The following is a 14,161-nucleotide window of genomic DNA, read 5'->3' on the forward strand; positions in this document are numbered from 1 at the left end:
TGTGCCCTTTCACGGCGAAATTTTGGGCTGCTGTGACGTAAGCAAATTTTTTTTTGAGGACCGTTGCACTATATTCCTCGGCTGGCTTATTGTCAATGATTTTCAAAGATTTTTGTTTTCTTTCCAACAATGGGTTATCAATACAAAATGTAAAAGTCATAGCATTATTTGATTTTCAATGGAAGCTGCGTTTAACCTTCTTTTGTCCTCTGATGTCCACACGAGGAAGGATTTATTGTTGTTCTTGGAGGCCGTTTGGTCATGTTGGCGGTACGTAAAATGGTGGGTAAGATTCGGTGGCTAGAGAGTTGATAATGCACAACGTGAAAATGTGAAAGATTGTGAAACACTGCGGTCTACTTTGAAATTTCACTCTAATTACTTTATCAAGGCTTACAATGAACACCCATCTATTCCCTTGTTTTTCACCCCGAAGCATTAAAAAAAAAATCATTTGTACAGTTTAAAGGGATCGTATAGTTTTGGTTGAGACTTAACTTTAGGTTTTTATCATTCTTTTTTTTGGTGAGTTAGTGAGAAATTTCTTATGAAATATGAAAGAGCATGTAATTCCATGAGGATTCCAGGTGAGGAAAACTGATTTTGCGCCTAATAAAGTGTGGGACCCACGTTTTATTACGATCGTTTTGTTTTACTTTGCTTTTGGATGTTTCAGCTGCTCAAAACCCGATTTTCATCAAAGAAACTTTGAATTCCTCTTCAAATGGTATGCTCTGTTCTATTTCTTAACTGTTTTCTTGGTATCTCGCAAAAAAGTTAAAGCCTAATTTTCATCTCCACCAATACTGTACCGTCCCTTTAAATATTTCAGTTGCATGGTCCAACATGGTACAACAGCTTCGGATATGCGGGCAATTTAAGTAATTAAAATAATGTCGCGAGTGAAAGGAGATTAGGGGGCTGAAGGCAATACTACATAAAACCGTAATTCCATTTCGATTGACGAGACTGGGCCTTTGATAATTGGTTGATATGATAATGTATGAAATACGCCAAACAATTACATTGAGAGCACGCATTGATACCAGTCCTTTAGATTGGATGTTGAATGATTAATACGACGATTTCATTCCATTTTCTAGCTTGCCTTTCTAGTGGACGAGACCTGCATTCAAATTTCAGAACATGGACGAAACCAAACGTAGTCTTTATCACCGGTCAAAATATATTGAGAAGAAGGTAAGTAAAAATAATTTTTCCCACTTCTGTCATTCTTATGTTGTGTATTCTTTTATGACCTGGTATAACATAAATGTTTTCAAAGACATTCGTTCAGAAAACTCTCTAAGTTCCTTCGATTAGGATGAGGAAAAATCAAAACTTTGATTGAAAATACTCCATCTATTTTCTCAGTCTAATTTTAGATTTGTCTTTCATCACAATCTTAGAGATTTATTTTCCAATATAAGAAAAGAAGAGCGTACGCGACATGCGTTAAGTCCATTTTGACTGCGTCTAGTTTTGCTACCAAATGATAGCATCAATAATTATTTAGACGATAGCACATACAAACACACACGTCATCACCTCATGCATTTAAACTGTAGGAAATAAATTGGCCGCTTACCTTCATCTAATATATCTAAAACAATTGGTACTCCTCACAACATATTTGAAAAGTTTAAATGAGTTCGAGGGAGAAGAAGCGCATCAATATTGAAGTGAAATGAAATCGAATTAAATCGACTGGAATAGAATGGAATGGTATGAAATAGAATATTCTGAAATATTTTGTTTCCCTTCAATTTACAATTTAGTGCATGCATGTAGATCGTTGAATTACACATACACGCAGAGCTGGCAGAAAATGAATGGAATCACGGTTTTTTAGTGAATACCGAAATGCTGAAAGATTACCACATTTCTTGGTACTGTTATAGGGCCTACATATATGGAAAGGAATATAACATTAATATAAAATTAATTGCACTGCGGATGAACACCATTTAGACACGTTGGACGCATATGCAGAATGGAAACATGCCTTTTTATCTAAGACCAACTGTACGATGTTATCGGAAGACCTCTGTTGGAATGATTTCATTTTTCTTCGCGTTGTAAAACAAAAAGTTACTCTATCGAAAGAGTCATAAAAATACAGGCTTTGCTGAAGCCCCAAATTCTGGAATCTCACTCTGGTTTACCATTCATCCTCAATCTATGTGATCATTTTGTTCTAATAGTCTTCAGTGCTTCTTCCTTCCATAAGAAGGAAACCTTTGCTTCTCATGTACCTACAAAGAATTCATGCCAACTTTACCATTTACATTCAATTGTTTACATTTATATTTTGTTAACATATTATATTTAAGCTGAGCTGAAGGCTCAAGTGAGCTGTAAAGATTGCTCTTCGTGCGTTGTGCTTTTGTCCATTTCCATTTTCTTCTTGAAATCCCAAGACCAATTTTCGTCAAACAAAAGCATCCCCAGGGGAAGAGGATCTCCATTCCTTTAAATGGGCACCATGCCCTACTTGGGGGTCCCAGCAGGGCCCATCCCCCCAAAAAGGAATCTTAAAGACGAAATCCACCCCCGAAATGAATATAAACAGATAAATATTCCCTAGAGAACGACACAAAAATGCCAAAATTGGATGAGAAATACCCGAGATATAATATTTGGAAATTTTACATTTTTATTTCGTTAAACATTTCTTAATAATTCTTGGGGTGAATTCCTTGTTCAAGAGATCTTCTTCTTCAGAATCAGATATGCTAGAGGTAAGTTAATACTATGAGTTAGTATATAGATGAATGCAGTTTCAAGTTTGCTCATGGCGGAATCAGGGGTGCCTCATTGGGACTTCGTTCTATGAGAGTATGGGAGGGGTCCTAATGGGGGTCTTGATTGTACATTTTCATCTTCTTCTTGAACACGTGTTGAATACCCCACGATAAATTTTTACCAAACTTGACAGGTAGCATCTCTAGGGCAGGAGGATCTCAACTCCTTCAAATGGGTACCGTGCCCAACCTGGAGACCCCAAGAGGCCCAATCCTACCCCATTTAGGAATCTCTAAAGAACCTCTCCAGAACCAGAACTGATAGAACTAAGTTAATACAAGAAGTCACTATATTGGTGACTGTAGTTTCAAGTTGTTTGTTCATGGCGGAATCAGGGGTGCCCCCCTAGGGACCCATGGGGATGGGATGGGTCCCAACTGATACTTGGATAGAACATGTTAATTTTCTTCTTACAAACTCTCTGATAGATTTTCACCAAACTTGGCAGGTACAGCATGCCAAGGAGATTAGAATATCAGATCTTTTTTTTTTTTCAAATGGGCACCGTGCTTCCCTTGGAGGTCCATAGGGGGCCCACCCCCCTAGAGATATTAAGGAATATTATATCTTCTTCTCTAGAACAAGAAGTGATAGAGCAAAGTTAATAACATGAGTTAGTACATTGATAACTGCAGTCATAAGTTTTTTTCTTACAGATCCAGGGGTGCTTCCTCCCCCTCCCCCCTCTTTAAGTCGGAAGATCTAATTGTGGGCCTAAAGATTGTACATTTTTATCAAGTTGAGATATTTGAGTTTGAAGATACTTCACCGCACAGAAAATTATTGAAATATATGTGATCATTTCGTTAAGGTGTTTACCTGCACTCGCTTTCAATCTCTTCGTATAAACAAAGTGTTTTTCTTTGTGGAGAACTTTATTCTTTTTAATAGTACTGACGAGAACACTTCACATAAACAAGTTTGTATGACATTCTTTGTTATGCAGCCAATCGTAGTCCTGTGGCTCGTGGTCTTCATTCTAACATTCCCGTTACCAGGTGAGCACGGAGGGAATTTTATATGTCAGCACTCGTCCTTGCATGCATGCATCATTGACTCTAATAAATGACTGTGTCTCTATCAACATATTCCACTTCAAGGTAATGGCTTTGAGGGAGTAATTGGTTTTTAGTATAGCTTTACCGCCGCTAGATGGAAATGCTAGGGTGAATTCTACAATGATATTTTCAGCTATAAGTTTAAATGTTAACTAGATTATAGTTTGGGAATAAAAGCAAGAATAAATATGTCCCAATAAATGCAAATATTGCCCTTTTAAAAGAATTATGCATTAATATGGGCTCAATGCAGCATTGAACTGACAAGAGCACAAAATGCATCTTATACCATTATGAAAACTCCATGTTTTAGAGAAAAAGTAGATATACCTAAATTCCCCCAATGACCCGTTTTTTATGCAGATCTGGCATATACATATACATTTTTTTTTCTTGCATCGCTGCCAATCTCCTCTATAATTGTATTGATGGTACAATTCTCACTCTATATTACACACTACGCCATCTGTACCCTACTGCGGAGTACTCCTGAGGTCCCAGATCAATGATACGGCTTTGAAAAACATTGTCAAAACTTTAAAGGGATAGTACAGTATTTGTGGAGATGAGAAATGGGCCTAGAACTTTTCGTGAGATACCAAGAAAACACTTATGAAATAGTATTGAGCATACCACTTTAAGAGGCATTCAAAGTTTATTTGATGAAAATCGGGTTTGGAATGACCGAAACATCCAAAAACAAAGTAAAACAAAGCAATCGTAATAAAGTGTGGGTCCCACACTTATTAGAATCGCTCTGTTTTGGATATCTCAGCCATTTCAAAACCAATTTTCATCAAATAAACATTGAATTCCTCATGGAATTATATGCCCTTACATGTTTCAGTAGAGGTTTCTCATTATCTCACAAAAATGTAAGAAATCTGAAATTAGGACTCAACCAAAACTGTACGACCTTTTAAGAGGAATCACAAATATCCCCTTTGCAACGAATTCCCCGAAATACCTCGCTTTCAGACGTAGGTTGTATATTCCTCCTATGGGTGCTTTTATACTAATATGTGTATTTGCCGACAAATTCATGATTCTTTTTTTTTTTTCTGTCACATTCATTCAGCAATTTTTTACTCAACCAATAGGAAGGCTAATGTTGAAAAAAAAAATCCGTTATCTTATTTATCTTATATACATCTTGTGTAAGCATATTTCCGTGTGTCAGTCAAAGTTATAAATGTAATTGAGTGCCATGAAAGTACCTATATATATATATATATATATATATATATATATATATATATATATATATATAATGTATATATGTACACAAGTGTATATCATCTAATAAAGACCAAGCACATAATGACGAATAAACAAATCCAATAAGGCAAGAATAAGGTGAATTGAGTAAAACTGACGAAAATGAATGCCGATTAAAAAATTGATTTTTCTCGCATACTTTAATGGTAATCAACGAAAGCTGGTGACAATGAACGGAACTGAAAAACTATCTCATTCATGTTCATTGATCATGTCCAAACAAGTACATTGCACCAGTGCATATCTTTAATAACATAAGCCCTATATACCTTACTGAAAAACAACAACAACCACTTGTACTTCTCTCGAACACTGTCCGCTCTATTGTATCTTTGAAACTGGCAAGGAACGTTTGGTTCCCATGGAGACGTGTGTCCACAGGCATTGAAAAACATGTGCCGACATATATTCTCCGAAAAGGCTGGCGGATATATCAAGTTGACTCCAAAGTACGTCCCACTGGATCACCCCATTTACCACGCCATGGTTCCAAGAGAGGCAAAAGGATTGACCAATCTGTACTGCGCCCACCCAGGTAATTTTTGGTTCTCCAGTCATAAATATGTGTCATCTGTTTAGTTCTATGCATTTAACTTTGTTTGAATCATGTATTATTGGGCAAAGCTCCAAAGAAGATATACATCGTATTTGAGAGGTATTTTCATCTTATTCAGGAAAATTAAAAATTACGTTTAAGATGTACATCAATTCGATCATTATATTACATCCACTCACACGTCTATAGACTAGAAGTGTATCTTATACATGTGTACAGACACATGTCAGTGATATGTCAAAACGCAAAGCCTCCCCCCCCCCAAAAAAAAACAACTTTTTCACCAAAAGTGCAGATGCAAGGTCTTGCCACCCAAGCGACGACATATATATATATATATATATATATATATATATATATATATATATATAAGATGATGAAGACAAACAAGTTGACATAATGCATTAAAATAATAATAATAATTATTATTTTTCTATGCTGAGCTTCAAATACAAATATCACTGTTACCCTGAGGAAGATCCGTGCAAGGGTCGAAAATTTGGTTTACAAATAAATGAAGTTGGATTCTAATGTATTATGTCAACTTGTTTGTCTTCATCGTCTTCATGCTCTTATTTCAACACGCGGATGATAATACCATTATATATATATATATATATACACACACACACACACACACACACATATAATATATATGTATAATACGTACTAGAACGGCAGATAGCTTTACGATGAAATACGTCTGAACGCTGCCTAAACGAAAAGACGTATTATATAACGAAACGACGTATAGCGAAACGATGACCCACCTTTCCTGTGACTATCAGGAAAGATAACATAGGTTTCCCGGCCAATTTCGCACTTTTGTCAGTCCATTTGATAGAGGGTTCATTCAATTTAGCAAAAATCCTCGTTATCGTAGTCCTTCATTCAAAATTGCAACTTGCGCGCTCATTTTAACATTTCGATCAATGAAATTTGCACATGTGTCTTTCGAATTCGTAAGATGATTATTCGAATTGGCATGTACTCTACGTTCATTCAAATTTGCCAGCACTGACAGAAAAGGGTATTTGAGTCATCCAATTTCGCGAATGGGCAGTCAAATTCGACAAATATTCATTCACGTTCGCGTCATGTTATATTTCTGTTTTGAAAAAGGTGAGAACATGCATTTATTCCAATATGACTTTTTGTATAATTCACACACTGTTAAGCACTAAAAGTATTGAATGCTTTTAACCCTATATAACTCGAGTTTGTTGTTCTGTAACGTCCTTTTGGTAATAATAATAATAATAATAATAATAATGATAATAATAATAATGATAATGATTGTATTTATATGACGGTTCATACTGGTGTTTCTAAGCACACTGGTGCTATGCATATTGAAAGACTAAAAAAACACATAACATTAGCAAAACCAGCATAACAGTAACAAAAGAAGGAGAAGAAAGAAATACATGTGATAAAGTGATACAATAATTGATGACTGACTGTGTGCGCCTCCAGGAAAAAAAAAATCACAAATGTCATTATAGGCGTACATATACCAGTAGGGTTATAACATGTAGATTAGCTTCATCGTCTTACAGTCATGACAGCACAATTTAGATACAGACGTATATATCAAGAAGACAGAAAATAAAATCATAGAAGCATTCGAGGATCATAATCATGATTATCTAGAACTGGTCAACAAATTCGGAATAAAGCGCCCAACGGCCAAATAAATTGTGGTCACATGCAATCTTCGGGAGACTGAATAAGCACTTTGAAAAAAAGAAAGAAACAACAACTGTTGCCAACATCTCTAAAATGAATACGCGAATATGAAATGTTATGATACTTACAAAATGGTGAAAGAAAGGAAAGAAAGAACCAAAGCATGAACATGTCTGCTAAATGGACTGCAGAATGTATTAAACTGGATGCCCCCAAACTGAATTCAAATGTACGAGTGCAGCATAAAAGTGGTCACGTGAGTACATAATTCTAAATTGAATGAACAAATAGTGAAATGATACTTGTCTTATGAATTTTAGTGGAAAAAAGTGTTGATTAAAAGGGATTCGAATGCTCCAAAATGAATATGAATGAAGAGATCATAAAATTGAAACACCGAACATGTCATCTACGCTTCAATTCTAAATTGAATGCAGCAATAAAGAACTAGACTAAAAGAGATCTGCGAAATTGGCCGGGAAAACCTACAATTTCGGTTACGTCATTTAATAAAGGTGCGTATTCACTGATCCAACTGACTTGTTTTGGTCGGGCCGCCGAATTTTACAATTCGTCCTTTTAGGAAGTCAACTGATTAACATTAAAGGGTTGTCCGTTTTTAGAGCAAATTTCACATTCACAAAAAAAAAGGAAAAATACACGAATTGAATCAAGTGTTTGTTTTAGGCATTTTAATTCAAAGTTATGAAAATTAATATTTACGAAAATTCTGTTTTCCGCTTCATATTCCCTCCACTTCCTTTTTGTTAGCACTACATGGAAAACCTTTGCCATGCATATTCTGACACATTTTGCATCGTACTCATACAGTATGAAATGCTGGTGTGTGTGTTTGTGTGTGTGTGTGTGTATGTGTGTGTGTCAGTGTGTTTGTGTATGAGTGTCTGTGTGTCTGCGTGACCAAAGAAACATTATGTTCCAGACATTTCTATTACGTGATACAAACATCCAGGCAAACATTATAGTACAAGCTGTAAAGACGTACTTTTTGTGCCATACTCTTGGTATTTGTAATGTGAAAAATACAGAAAGTGTTTACAAATAATTATTACCAAGAGGATCACCTGTCGGATGTCACCATTAGTATTTAAAAGCTACAGAACTAACTGGAATACGATAATGTGTCGTATAGTGGCATAGCCAGGATTATGATCTTTGGGGGAGCGGTTAATAGTATGCGATGGAGAACTTTGGCATTTTGATGTTGTACATAATGGTGCAACTTGATGTATGCTTTTGCGTGTTTTAAACTTGAAACAGTCCCACTGGTTTAGGTGGCAGTATTTTGATATGGATTTTTAACTATTTGTCCACAAAGAGAAATTCATTCAAAAACATTTATGTTATCTATTCTGACAATGCATACTTTGCGCTCTGTAAAAAAAAAAAATATGATAATAATAATCACAAGGGTGTAGGAGTGGGTATCACTCCTCCCACATGAGGGTGATTTTGCATACTCAGGCCTGAAAATTTAGGTGAAATACTTTAAAAAAATCCAACAAAGAAGTAAAGAAAACAAATAGAACTTTTTCAGTTATGTGTTGATAGCTGAACCACGAAATCTCAGCTATTATTCCTCATGTGCATCATCACTGTGTACTAGGTCTAATAAGGTGGGGGGGGGGGGAGGGAGTACCCCCCTTCTGCTCGACGGAGCTTTTTGCATTTTTAGAATTGGTATAAAGCGATCTGATGCACACTTTATTTAGAATATTTGGAAACTTTCATTCCCCGAAGTCTGCTAAGTCTGTAGAAAGGACCGAGCAATGGGCTAATGGCCTGGTTGGGAAGCTACCCCTCCCATATTCCAGTGAGTTTTTTTTTTTTTTTTTTTTTTTTTTTTTTAGAACTGATATGCAACGATCTTGCGCAGAATTTTTAAGGAATATCTGGATTTTGTTTTTCAATCAGAGAAGTGTAGCAAGTCCGTGGTAGGAGACCAAGCGGGAGGATGTGAGAGGGGTAAGCCCTATTCCCCCATCTACATGAGGGAAATTTGTATTTTTATTATCATAGTTAAACCATGTGGTGCACACATTTTGTCGCATATTTGGAAAATTGTCAATCTTCAAAGTGTGTGTGTGGGGGGGGGGGGGGCTGGGGGAAAGCATGGAGGGGGTAACTGACATGACTGGGAGAGGAAAGGGTTACAGGGGATATTTTCCTTGTAGAACTTTTGAGTGTTTGGTATTCTAGTGACAACTCTTGTGCACTCAGAATTATTCAGAATGTTTTTTGTTTTTTTCAAGCAATAAAGTGTACTTAGGCTAGGGAAAGTGGCACAAAAGGGGGAGGTTGTGGGAGGGGGATACAAGCACAAGAGATTTTGATTTTTCATATTGAATTGAAATTTAGCGAGCTGGTGACACTTTGTGTGAAATATTTGGACAATATATAATCTTATTTGAGAAAAGTTTAAAAGGGAGCGGCTTCACATGCATATTCTCCCTTTTTCGGCTTTCAAATCTTCCCTCCACCCCCCCCCCCTCAATGGCTACGCCGGTGCCTCACAATTTGCAGTGCTAGGTGATGAAGTATCATTGCATGGAATGGCTACAGTAGGAAAAAATAAAGGAATCCTTTCTAGTCATGTGAGATTATAGAAGTAATACGGTAGGTTTCCCTAATCTCTTTTTAATTGTATTTCTTTCCTTTTCTGTCTGAAGTACTTATTCAAATCTAATACACACTAACACATAATTCGTCTTTCTCGAATCACCATACTGACTTGTGTTTGTTTACAGCCTGCATCCCAAACCCTTGTCTGAATGGAAGAAACTGTTCTGAAACACTGGAGGACTTCGAATGCGATTGTGGCTACAATCTCTTGGGAAAGACCTGTGCTAGTACGTACCAACATCCAAAAAATCTTGACAAAACTATGATATGAGCTGCTAACATCATACATCTATATACTTATAGTAATATGTGCTAATACGTGCCAATATACAAAAAACAAATCTTTATAAACCTAGTGAGATGTGAGTGAAGATCATTCAACTGTTGTAATATAGATCACACTGCGGTCTTCAGTTATGGTTATCCATACATGTTTGTGTGTGTGTATGTGTGTGTGTGTGTGTGTGTGTGCGTGTGTGTGTGAGTGTAATAAAACTGAATTTTTGCAAGAGGCTCCGTCTTTATGAAAGCAATTGCCTGTTTAAAGGCTTTGATATCTCAGCTCACCTTTGCTACCGTCTCATCAAAAGCAAAAGACTTCCCTTATCGTGCTATAAACTCACTCCAGGGCCCCATTTCATAAAAGATGTTAGGATGTCAACTCTTTCTGGAATGGCAACTTCCCATAGCATTAGTCAATCAGGAAGCTGGATTCTTGTTGTTACCATGACAATTGCCATTCAAGCAAGAGTTGCTATCTGATCAACTTTTTATGAAATGGGGCCCAGGTTTCCGGAATATACCGGGGAGATCGTATTTGGATGGAAGTATTCATGCAGTGTTTGAATGCACAAGCCCCCACCAGTAATAGAATAAGGAGTGAACAGCTATGAATATGAAATAATACAGATTTGTCAAAATGGACACAGTTTTGCCGAAGAGAATCGGGGCTTTGTGCTCTCTCCTGAACACTTTTTTTTTTGTTGTTGTCATAGCGTATAGTGTGACTTAACGCGCTGTGCTGTTTCGGGTTCTTTGTTTTTTTCAGACTGCAAGCTTATCCATGCCACACACAGGGATCAACATGCATATCAACTCAAACTGAAACCTGTGTCCCGTCCAGTAATAAAAACAGACTCTCGATTGAAATGGGATTAAACGCATCACGTTCACGTCACGGCTATTCTCACCCCCCCCCCCCTCTACTGTTGTCTACATTTAAAATACACGTACACATACAACACATGTCCAGTCGTTTCCTTTCTTTTTCCTAAAAAGAACTCTCAGTGTGAATTAAGCTAACTATATTACAGCTTTCACGTTTGAAATACTTTTAGCAGTATAGTGCTTGATTCTATTGATGAGGGAGTTGTAGCTATTCTTAATCTTATATCTTTTATCTATGACGTTTAAGTAAAGCCATATTTAAGCTCTTACCGATTTGTCATGTTCGTCCCTGATTTTCATCAATTTTATGTTTATGAATACATACACACATACACACACATAACTATATGTGACACTGCACCTCAAAACAAACAAAAAGTCGCCAGACATGAATTTTTAGTTAAGACCATATTCTGAAAGGGCAGACTTTAAGCTTTAAAATGATGTATAACTCAAATCAAATGGACTCTCCAAACCTATCTAAATATTAGAAAGAAAGCACAAACTCAGGAAAAGTGTGAACTGAGAAAAGAGGCTCTGAAGTACAGTGTCTATTCAAGCGCTTGATCTTACCAAACCGTGCTGGCTGTGCGATGAAAGGGACAAAAAACAGGAAGTAAACCACCAGAGTAACAACAATGAAGGGATTATCAGATTAAACTGAAATTAAGCATGCCACATTAACATATTCTGTCCATAATTAATGCCAACTTTCAAATTAGTAGCACTATCCTTTGAAAAGTTATTAGAGTTGAAAGTGAAGAGTGTGGACAAGGTTTTTCAGAAATGAAAAAGGGATTCTAAAGACACACCTAATCACACTATTCTACCAAAAATGTTCGAGATAAACTGCTAAAACAACACACTTTTCTTCCCGTTTTATGACACGAAATTTTATCATTGTGTAAAAGAAGACCCGCTCTTTCAGAAAATATGAAAAAGTCAAGTTCGGCTAGGTTGACCCATTTCACTTATTTTCAGTCCTCATGCAAAATCAGTGTGTGCGACTTTATGTTCGTTTTGAGGTGCACGGTCACATATGACTATGAAATAGATATCACACAGTTGGTCATTTTACAGTGTATTTTTTTTCAAATACACGTCTACAGCTCCATGTCCGGCGGGATGGTCTCCGCAGAACCTCAAGAGCGAATCTTGCTATCTCTACCGTTACGATTCCTTGTCATGGACCGCTGCGAGGGACTCGTGCGTTCAACTTGGCGGATACTTAGTCGCCATTCAGACTCCCGAAGAGATGACGTCAGTTCGAGAATATCTTACGTCTACGTACGGGTCTGACGCGGCCGAAAACTTTTGGATTGGGCTGAATGACCGCAGCGAGGAGGGTTCCTTCACATGGACGGCAGTCGGTGGCGTTCTACCCCTGGCTAGTACCATGTGGCATTCTGGAGAACCAAACAATGACGGCTATGATGAAGATTGCACCGAGATGGTAGGAAATGGATTCAACGACCTTCCCTGCCGTCTTTTGTTGCCGTACATCTGCGAACTCGAAATCTAAATGCTAATGAATTATTATCAGGTTTGCATAATTGATAAGGGGGTCTTCAGTGAACTACTTAATATAAACTATTTGTCTTATCTTATTGATACCAATAACAAGGCATTATCTTAAATATCTTTAGCTTTTTCTCTTTCTTCTTTTTCTCTTTCTTCTCTGTGTCTTTTTCTCTTCTTTGTTCTAGTCCTCCACTGTTTTTTCTTCTTCCCCTCTACTTCTATAAACGAAGTTATTATTAGTTCTATCATGTCTGTAGCGGCAAGAAGTATTATTGCCATGCAAATCAGTTACCAAATAGTGGTCATACCCCTTGGCCAATTTGAAGTAAGGTACAGTGTTTTAATAGGTATGGCACCCCCAAAAATCCCTTAGATAATCCCTCTGAGGAGAGGTGTAACATTGTGCCACACCAGCAGTTGGCACACCATCCTTTGTGAGGCAAGGACCACATGCACCCCAGCAGAGATGTGTAGTGAAAAAGTCTGTGAAGTCAGGGACAGATAACAGTCGGTAAGTTATAACTCTGTCCAAATTTCTATATATAGGAGATGGTTGCATGAAACAGCAAATGTTATATTTTAGTCGATATCATTGTCTGTATATAGCACAGGAATGTGCCTCACGCACAGAAAGGTTACATAGCAGGGGAGAGCATAAGAAGAAAGACATCTCGCAGATTGATATGATTCTTTCAGCCTTTCTCTGGTAAATATTGGTTGAATATATGAGTGATTTAGCTGCTATATCTGTTTGCAGATAAATAGGCAGAATCAAACGCTATGGTATGTCTTATATTGTCGCAATGAAGTGTCCTACTGTAAGTTTGCTCCGGATACTATATAAAATGTGAATTGCATTTGCGGGAGCAGAGTGTAATATAACAGGTGCTGTGCGAACAGCTCCTAGCTGTATAAATCTCAGAACATGACAGCATGAGTCAGTGTATTGTATATAGCATGTAACAACAAAGAGAATACGATGCCCAGAGTTTGATACAAGTTCAGGTGTGTATGGGGCAGTGTAGATGGACAATGTCATTGTCCAGCTAGGAGGTAGTAAAACCCTCTGTACATAAATTGAGACTAGTTTAGCTTTTCAGACCCAGTTGTAGCTTATGTCGCCTGTGGAGTTGTATTGATGGTATATATCTTGCAATTTAACTTACGACATAGTTGTGGTGTAATGAAAGAATTCTTCATTACACATTGTGTATTTCATGAGGATATAAGCTCAGATGTAGTAAAGAAAAGGGGAATTTTACTTTTCTATCATGTTACGGGTCTGTGATGTAGAATAGTGCACCTCCTACAGAAGTTGATGTGTAGGAGCATCTTAATTGTATGTGCCTCTTCCAATGTTTGGGTTTGTAGCAGGGCAGGAAGGGATTACCTCACTACAAAAGAGAGCTAAACGAACAAGCTCTTTGTTTTATCGCAGTTTTGG

The 14,161-nt window shown here is 37.1% G+C and overlaps 1 protein-coding gene across 1 annotated transcript; it reads left to right on the plus strand.

Annotated features, from left to right (window-relative positions):
* The first annotated feature begins 5,534 nt into the window (after positions 1-5,534).
* Positions 5,535-12,718, plus strand: LOC140246665 (echinoidin-like). Its single transcript, XM_072326004.1, has 4 exons — positions 5,535-5,676; positions 9,322-9,372; positions 10,155-10,256; positions 12,306-12,718. Exons 1-4 carry the CDS (start codon positions 5,535-5,537, stop codon positions 12,716-12,718), a joined length of 708 nt encoding a protein of 235 aa, XP_072182105.1.
* Positions 12,719-14,161: the final 1,443 nt, after the last annotated feature.

This window comes from Diadema setosum, chromosome 3 (genome assembly GCF_964275005.1).
Source record: "Diadema setosum chromosome 3, eeDiaSeto1, whole genome shotgun sequence".
NCBI lineage: Eukaryota > Metazoa > Echinodermata > Echinoidea > Diadematoida > Diadematidae > Diadema > Diadema setosum.

Coding starts and splice junctions, on each gene's coding strand:
- LOC140246665 (XM_072326004.1), top strand. CDS start 5,535: ATGTGCCGACATATATTCTCCGAAAAGGCTGGCGGATATATCAAGTTG. Junction 5,677..9,321: donor TCTGTACTGCGCCCACCCAG/GTAATTTTTGGT, acceptor TTTTTCAATCAG/AGAAGTGTAGCAAGTCCGTG. Junction 10,257..12,305: donor CTTGGGAAAGACCTGTGCTA/GTACGTACCAAC, acceptor ACACGTCTACAG/CTCCATGTCCGGCGGGATGG.